Genomic DNA, 8998 nt, shown 5'->3' with positions numbered 1-8998 from the left:
ATTAGAGGAAGGTTTGATAAGATCATAAGAATAAAGTGTTTGGCAGAGGGCCTGACACAGAGTAAGTACTTTTTAAATACCCAGAGTGCGACTGAGTGCCTGGAGCTTCAAGGCGAGGGGCTCACTCTGCTGGGTGGGCAGGGAAGGTTTCCTGGAGGGGGAGATATCTGAACCAAGATCTAAAGTATGAGTAGATGATGACCAAGTGAGAAGGAGGAAGGGAGAAGGGCACTGAAGGCAAGGGGAACAGTGTCAAGGCTTGAAAGTGTTTTCTTTTTTTTGAAAAGATTCCTACATGACGGAGTGCAGGGCTGAGCCCATACAGCATGTGGCTCTTGACCTTGGGGTCATGAGTTCAAGCCCCACATTGGGCACAGAGATTACTTAAAAATAAGAAAAATAACAACACAAAAAGATTCCTACATGGAACATAAGAGGGGTTATAAGAGTGATCTTGAGACAGGACGCAACAGGCATACCCATCTACACATGAATCTGTAGACACACGATCTTAACACACACACAAGTACAGGGAACATGTCACATAGTTATCAGTACAGAATGATAGTGTCAAAACAGTCCCATATGTGTAAGGATAATTGCGACACCACAAACCTCCCATACTCAGGAACACAGAAACCCAAAGTCACCAGAAACACACATAAAGCAGAATCATTCCACTTGGAGGATACTAACAACGTACAGGTAGACGGAATTACAACTCCCCACCCCCACCCCCACCGGTTCATAGAATTATATCACAAAGACACTTACGTAGAATTACATCACCAGACCCACAATGTTATGTAGACCCACGCAGGAACACAGAGTCATGCATACACACAGAATCACCGCCACACAGGACAGCCAGGGTACCCACACACTCTGAAGCGACCCCACAGATGAGTCAACACACAGAGCTCTGGTGCCTACCAAGGCGAGGTCTTTATGGTGGTGTAGAGATTAATGGGTTTCAGAGCCAGAGTGGCTGGTCCAGTCCCTTTCCCTTCCCAACCCAGCCCAGCTCCCTCCATTGAGGGCCCAGGTCACCCCCTGAGGGAAGGAGGGACCTGATCCTTCTTCCCCATAGCACCAATCTGGATAGGCCATCCCATGACAAGAGCGAGTGAGAAGTGCCTTCCAAAAAGGGGATGAATTGGGCTGGGGGCGGGGGGGACGCTTTTCGTTGTGGGAGACCCAAGAGTAGCACCATTGTAGAAACAGGGTTGGAGGGTAAGAGCGACACACAGGTGGTGGCAGGAGTTCTGAGGAGTCCTGGCCTCTCTCCCCACCTGTGATATGCAGATAGGGCTATGCGTGTGTCTGTGCGGCTGGGGAAATCTCCCGGATTTTAAGGGAGCCCCAGGTCCCCCAGGTACCTGAGGTAAAGTAAAGGTAAGTGCATCCCTGGAGAGCTGAGGGCGGGGAGGAGGGGGATTCCAAGACAGTGAAACTGTAGGGATAGCAAGGCTTGACATGAGGTCCACTAGCAAGGGACCTGGAATGGGAAGACTACAGATAGAGGAGGAACTGGGGCAAGCTGAGTAGTGTAGGAAGCCCAGAATAAAGTTAGGATGGGGTCTGGAATCAGAAAGTCAAGGGTCATAAGATTCTGAACCAGAGGAATCCACAGGGTGACATCCAGATTCTAGAATCAGAAGCACCTGGAGGCTGAGTTCTTGGACCAAAAGAATTTGGATCTGAAATCAGAGACAGTTGGAGACTGTGAGGCCTAGAATCAGAGGAATTTATAGAATAAGAATAGAATTTGAAAAACTGTGAGAACTGAGTTCTAGAACCAGAGAGATTTTGGGAGTCACAAGACCTAAAATCAGGAGCTGGGCATTGTAGGGTTGAGAACCAGAAAAATTTGTAAAGGCAAGCTCGATAATCAGAAGTCTGAATGCTGAGTTCTAAATCTAGAGTAATTTGGAGTCATAAGATCTGGAGAGCAAACTGGAGATTGTGAGGTCTAGAACCAAGGGAATTGATAGGGTAAGTTCTGGAATAGGAAGACTTCTGAAGCCAAGTTCAAGAATCAGAGAGAAATAAGATCAGCAGATCGGAAATCAGAGGGTCCTGGGAACTGCAAGTTCTAAAGGCTGTGTGGTCTCGAACCAGTGGACGGTGGAGGTCACGAGGTCTAGAGCAGAAGAGACCTAGAGCACGGAGTCTGGCCTGAAAGTACTATAATAGTTAGAAGATCTACATACCACTCACTTTACTTCTTTTTGATGGGAAAAACAAGTCTTGAGGGTAAAAGTTGAAAAGGAAGGAGCTGGGCATTGTGACACATACCACCAAAACAATTCAGAAATTAGGAAGTCTGGATTTGGAGCCAGGTGTATTCCAGATCAGGAAGACTAGACCCAATACGAAGCCTGGGTTTTGGGGTCCAGAGTCAGGCAGTTGCTGGTTGTCAGAGCTGGAATCAGCAGGAGTCAGAGCATGTGACATCTGGTACAAGGGAGACTTATTTACAGAGAAAGGTCTAGAACCAGAGGAAGTCAGAGTGAGTGCTAGAACCAGAGGGCTCCGGTGGGTGTCAGCTCTGAAGCCGTGAGACCTAGAACCAGACAACTTGGGAGACCATGGAGGTACAAAAAGAGACAGCACTGGAGGTGGGGAGGTTCAGAACAAGAAAGAGCTGGACGTTGTGAGGTCTGGAATCAGGTTTGGAGGATGTGTTGGGAGAGGGGCAGGCTAGAAGAGCAGGTCAGAAGTTGTGTGGTCTAGAACCGCAGAGAGCAGGAGGTTGCCTGCTCTGGGAGCAGAGGAAGCTGGAGGCTACCCCCGGAAATGAAACCAGTGTCCAGGCAAGGCTGGGGCAGTAAAAGTCCCCATTGGAGGGGCAGGCAGAGAGGGTTGGCCACTTGGAAGGCTAAGAGACTGGTAAGAAGTTGCTAGGGGTGAGGTCTGCCCCAGAGCTCCCCCCACCACCACACTGACACCTGAGGGAGGAGGGGAGATCAGAGTCCTGCATTCTTATGGACCCCAGGCCATTCATAGTGATTCAAAACCTATCATGAAATCAACAAAAAGAAAAATAATAAAAGATGGATGGAAAAGAAATGTGACTATGGTTATCAATACTCCCCAGAGCCCAGAAACACAGATCTGAACCCCAATGTCCCCCATCCCGAGTCACCCAAAAATCAAGCCAGGAGAGTCGGAGAAAGGGATGAGGTCACCAGTATTGAGAACCCCAAGGGAAGTCCTGAGAGAAGGAGGAGGGCTCCAGGGGCCCCCTCCCAGAGGTCACTGAGCTGAGACCACCCCAAAGTCCCCAGACATGGGGGGCAGAGGGGTTAGGGCTGAGGTAGGCCCAAGGTGGGCAGGGGCTGCTGAGAGGAGAAAGGGAACCCCTCTCCTGGTACCCCCATCCTGTGCATTGGCTGCTGGCATGGAGTGTGGTTGAGGTCCTTTCTGGGGAGTAGAAGGGAGAGGGGCCGGCTCAGTTGGCCTGGGCCAAGCCTGCTGCTGGCTGGAAGTGGCTCCTGGGCTCGGCTGTGTCCTCATCCGGGTAGAGAGAGAGCAGCGAGGGGCCCAGGCCTGTGGGGGGAAGACGGAAGATCAACCAGTGGGGAATTACTACCCAAACCCATCTTCCCCTCCTGACTGTTAAAAGTGTGGGTGATAAGACAGGCATGCCTGGATTCAGATCATAGTAAAATCTTGGGCAAGTTCTATTCTCTGAACCTCAAGGTGCTCAGGATGTTTAAGGCAGTAGTTACAAAAGCTGGAGCCAGATGCGGCCTGAGTTTGAATCCAGGCTCTGCTCTTTACTTGCTGTGTGACCTGAGACAGGTGACTTCCACCTCTCTGTGCCTGGGCTACCTCATATGTAAAAGGAGCCAAAAATACTTCTTTTCCAGGGCTGCTGTGGGAAGGAAATGAATGAATCCACGTAGAGTGCTTTGAACAATAGTATTGGTGAGCGCTCAGCAAGTGAGCTCTTGCTATTTACCCAGGAAACAGGGAGACCTAGACCTACCCCACTCGTGAGAATTTACCCAGTCAGAAAATACTGAGCACCTGCTGTGTGCCAGGCACAGGGGCCACAGCAGTTAACAGGACAGACAAAATTCCCTGCCCTGGGTTCCAGGGAGGGGCATCAGTTCTGTCATGTACACGGTAGGTTTTGCACAAAACCTGGCACAGAGTGAGTGCTAAATAAATATTAGCTCTTCCTTTACAAATATGTACTGAGCCCCTGCTCTGTGCCCAGCCACTGCCCTGCCTCCCAGAGACAGGAGAGTAGGGCCATGACAAGACAAGCCTGGTCCCTGCCCTCACATAGCTCACACCCACAGGGAGAGGACAGCCAAAAATCAAATAATGACATCAACACCCACATAAATTTGTTCTAGGATGAGTGTTATGAGCCATGAAATTAGGAAGTTAGGGAGGGCTTCGTGGAAGGGATAATATTTGATCTGAGATCTAAAGGATGCTTTAATTAATTAAGCAAAGAATAGAAGGAAAAGCATTCAGGCAGAAGGATCAGCATATGCAAAGGTCCTGAGGCCGTCTCCTCTAGGGAGATTACATCAAAAGCACAATGCCTAGAGAGTCCCCCCACAATCAGCCTCTCACCCTTCTCCTCTCTGCTGCAGCTATACTGGCCTTGTCCCCCAACTAAGATATACTCCCACCTCAGGACCTTTGCCTTTACTATTACCTCTGCCTGGAATGCTCCTCCCTCAGAAACTGTCACTGCTCACTCCCTCACTTCCTTCAGGTCTTTGCTCAAATGTCATCTTCTCAATGAGACCACTCTTAATTGTACTACTTAAAATTGAAATCCCCCCACCCCAAGTTCCCTTTCCCTTTGCATGCATTATTATTTTCCCAGAAGCACTCATCTTCCTCTCTCGCACCCCTTCTTGTATTTGTGTCTTTATTCTGGATTGTGTCCCCACTACAATGTCAGCCCTGCGACAGCAGGGATTTCTGTTTTTGTTCACAGTTGTGTCTCCAGCTCCTAGGACAGTGCTTGGCATTGACTGTGTGTTCGGTAAATCTTTGTCACATGTATGAGGGACAGAATGAACCAGAAGACCGTAACCATGGCTGGAACAGAGGATGTGGGGCTGAGTGTGGTCTGAGAGGAGGCAGTGATCAGACGCCCAGAGGCTAGAGTATAGAGTGAGGAGCTTGCTCTTTCTCAGAAGGGCACTAGGGAGCCATGGATGAGGTGAGAGCAGAGGGAGGCCAGGGTCAGAATCGCACTTTGGGAAGATCCCCTAGCTGACGCGTGGAGGTTTGGAGTGGAGCTCTGGCTACTGACGATTGTGCTGGAAGGGGAGGACGGGAAGCTAAACGAGCCCAGCAGTGGTCTCACTCTGTGGAGGGGCTGCCGCACCAGCGTCACGTGAGGGCAGACATTTCTTGAACATTTACTGCCAATCCGGTCTTGAGCTAAGCTCTCCTGTGCTGCCCCTCCACAGATCCTGAAAACATCTCCTTAAGGTAAGAACTACTATAATGGATCCTAACTATTTCCCAAAGCCACACAGCTGGGAATGACCAAGGCAGGGCAGGCCCAAAGCGAAATCAGACACAGACTTTGGGAGGCCCAGCGTGGGCCTGGGCTCAGCTTCCACCCCAAGGGACACCTCTGGCAAGCCCCTGCCTCCCTGGGGGCCTCTCTTTCCCCCCCTCAGTGCCACTGAGAACAGGGAAGGGCTGTCTGTCTTTACCAAGGTCAAATCCAGCCACAGCGTCCCCCCTCCCACCTCCTGGATTGCCCCACCTCTCCCCTCTCAACCATCTGGGGCACCTCCTCGCGGAGAGAGGGACCCAGGGTGGTGCTACTCACGCAGGGGCTCACGCAGTCCCAGGAGGTGGGTGCTGGCGTCCTGCTGGCTCCCTGGGGCTGGCCCTCCGGTCAGAAGGAAGCTCTGCAGGAGACACACAAAGCTGCCACGATCACGGTCATGATCGTCAGTGTCCCTCTGCCGGTGGTCCTGCTTTCAAATGCTCCTCGTGCCCTGATATGAGCATGCTGCTTCCTGCCCAGACTCTGACCCGGGCAGCTGCTCGTCCTCTCGTGTGCAAATGTGAATGCAAAGCATAACGGTCATGGTGACAATATCTTAAGAGCAGTCGTGAGGATTCAGCAAAATGTAATCACGCAAGAAATACCGTGCATCGTCTGCTGCAAGGTAGGCACTTGGCAACTATCAGCTGTGGGTACTGCCCACAGCTCTCGTGTTCAAACCCCTGCTCCGAGTGAGGAGCCGGAGAGCCACGGAAGGTGCTGGGGGAGGCTGGTGGCAGGGCCGCAGCCTAGGCCGGGTTTTGGAAAGGGCATCCTGGTTGCCGTCGTGCAGAAAGGACAGCAGAGGCAAGATGGAAGCAGGGAGCTGGGGGAAGGAGGCAGAGGGGGGTCGTGCCTTTGCTTCGTTGTTTTTATACCATTTATTGACAGCCACTAAGGACCGGCCTGTTTTCACTTGCCTCTCGTGAGTCCCGTGAGATGTCACCATCCCACTTCCCAGATGAGGAAACTGAGGTTCATGGCAGTCCCATCACCTGCCCAAGGTCTCGCAGTTACGAGGTGGCAGACCTGGGACTTGACCCCAAGTCAGTCTGACTGTTGTCTGAACTCTGAATGCTACACTAATAATCCAAGGGAGGCCCACGGGAGAAGTTCCTATACATACTAACCTTTGTCGTTTCTCCCCTTTACCCTGCATCATTTTTCTGCTTAGAATTCACCAACTTACATAAATTTGCAGAGCCCTTTCATACCATGACCTGAGCTAGCAATCAGGGTCCTAGCCTCACCCGGATGACTGACCTTCCATTTGACCTTCAGTCAGCCTCTTCCCCTCTCTGGTCTTCCCACCCGTAAAACACTAGGTTTAAGCCCACTAGTTTCTGAGGGCCAGAGAATCCCACGAATCCCCCAACATACCAGGCTGAGGGGAGGCAGCAGGAAGTTTTCGGCTTCTGGGCTGGGGGACCATTTGGGGGGTCTCACTCCTAACAGCTCCACGCCCTCGGCTTCGTCCTCTGCGCTCCGAGCCAGGGTCCTGGAGGGAAACAGGTCAGAATCTCAGCACACGACAAACCCGAGCAGGTGTGGGCCCCACTGTAAGCAGGTGATGGGTACTCGTTCACTCTCCCAAGTGCCTGTTTATTCCTTTACTCACACATTCACCCGTCCTTCTGCCCATCGTCCATTCATCCACCCATCAATCCGGCCATCCTGCCATCCGCCAATCGTCCATCCACCCATCTACCCGTCCATCCATCCGGCCATCCACCCACCCACTTACTATCCATCCATCCACCTACCATATTCATTCATTCCCTCCCTCCCTCATTCTATAAGTCTTTATTAGATACCCACTGTATATCCAGCATTGAGCTGAGAGCTTTGGGAAATAATGAGATGTATCCATAAAACCTCACACAGACAGTAAAGGGACCATTCTGGACACTAAATGGGCGCCCGCCTGCCATGTGGAGAGCAGAAGCTTGAGCATTAGTAATTTAACGTCTCTGGAAAGAGGGCGTAGACCCTCTGAAATTCTATGCAAAACTGTGCATGCGTATGTATGTGTAAATGTTCTTGGGAAAGAGTCCATAGCTTTCAACAGATTCTCAAAGGCGTTAGGAAACTTGGTTCTAGACAGTTTTTTTGACACTGTTGCAATGTCCTCTTAACTGTGACAAAAATTGTGACGAGGCCAGATATAAATATGTTCTAAAGGAGAGGGCCCCGGTGGACTGGTGGGATCTGGGTAAACGAGGAGAAGAGTGGAGGGCACTCCAGCCGGGCAAAGCCAAGACAAAGACGGAGGTTGGAACAAACTGGCACGGGCGGCAGACACCGAGGGCCTGGCCAGAGCAGAGGTCAGAGGAGGAATGAAGCGGGATAGGGCTGAAACAGGAGGCAGGAGCAAGACGGGGGGCAGGGGGCGGTTCACTCCCTTCATATCCTCCCTTTACTGCGGCTCACCTCTTCCGAGCCCCAGCCCCAGCCGTGGGGGAGGGCGCCAAGGGGTCCCCTCTGGAAGGGCTGGAGCAGCTCAGTCGAGGGTCACTCCCCCAGCGGGGCAGCAGGGAGGGCTCAGGGGCTGGGGGTGACAGGCCATGGAAGCTCCGAGCACGAGGCCGGGGGACAGCGCCTGGAGGTCTGTGGAAGGCCCTGGGCCGCTGCTCGCTGGAGCTGAGCTGGAAGTCATCATCCATGGAGATGTAGGGGGCCAGCATCTCCAGATCCAGACCATCGACGTCCTGCGGGAGGCAGGAGGAGGTTAAAAGCAAGGGCCTCGGCCTCAGGTGGGCCTGAGCTGGACTCCCAGCTCCGCTGTCTCTGAGCCAGGCGCCCGAGGTCAAGAGTCTGAACTTCGCTTTGCTCATCTGTAAAATGGGTGGAGGGACTCTGTGGCAGCCAGTCACCAAGATGGCTCCCAAGGAGCCTCGCCTCTTGCTGTTTGCGCCCTCGTGTAGTCCCTACTGCAGGGACAAGGGTTGATCTGGGCACAGTAGGATTTCGAGGGGATGATAATGTGGGACTCCCAACATCAGGTTATAAAGAGACCGTGGCTTCTGTTTTTGCTGCAGACTCTCTGGGGTCATGTGCTGTGGGGAAGCCCTACAGAGAGGCTCCCATGGCAAGAAACAGAGACGTCCTGCCAGTGGACAAGTCGGCCATCTTGGAAGTGCATCCTCTGGTCCCTTTCAAGCCTTCCAGGGACGGGAGCCCTGGGTGATGACATCTTGACTGTGACCTCAGAGCAAAGGCCAGCCCGCTAAGTGGCCCCCAGGCCCCTGATCCCCAGAAATTATGTGAGGTTGTATGTGCTCTAGGGGAATGAGTTGCCCACAAATGACAGGTGAGATCTTCGTCCTGAGAGTGGGGTGCTGCCCTGACGAAAGCCTGAAATGCGGGGTGGCTTTGGCACTGGGCAGTGGGCGGGCCGGAAGGGCTCTGAAGAGGCTGTTGGAGCCTAGACTGCCTTGAGCAAACAATTAGTGGACA

General features: G+C 52.4%; 1 protein-coding gene across 10 annotated transcripts in view; it reads right to left on the bottom strand.

Moving 5' to 3' along the window:
- Nucleotides 1–753: 753 nt before the first annotated feature.
- The window catches only part of HIF3A (hypoxia inducible factor 3 subunit alpha), a 28065-nt gene continuing 19820 nt past the window's right edge, over nucleotides 754–8998 (bottom strand). For 4 of the 10 annotated variants that reach the window (XM_047710878.1, XM_047710875.1, XM_047710874.1 and 1 more), the window contains 4 exons: nucleotides 7973–8250; nucleotides 6923–7040; nucleotides 5822–5903; nucleotides 754–3552 (listed from right to left, as the gene is read on the bottom strand). In XM_047710878.1, the coding sequence (XP_047566834.1) occupies nucleotides 3455–3552; nucleotides 5822–5903; nucleotides 6923–7040; nucleotides 7973–8250 (576 nt within the window). In that variant the 3' untranslated portion in view covers nucleotides 754–3454. Of the gene's footprint in view, nucleotides 3553–5821; nucleotides 5904–5929; nucleotides 6369–6922; nucleotides 7041–7972; nucleotides 8251–8998 lie in introns of those variants that run through there. The other 6 variants (XM_047710880.1, XM_047710879.1, XM_047710873.1 and 3 more) reach the window with 4 other exon arrangements.

This window comes from Lutra lutra, chromosome 17 (genome assembly GCF_902655055.1).
Source record: "Lutra lutra chromosome 17, mLutLut1.2, whole genome shotgun sequence".
Lineage (NCBI taxonomy): Eukaryota > Metazoa > Chordata > Mammalia > Carnivora > Mustelidae > Lutra > Lutra lutra.
Note: the sequence above shows the minus strand (reverse complement) of the source record. Positions and strands in the feature narration are given on the sequence as shown.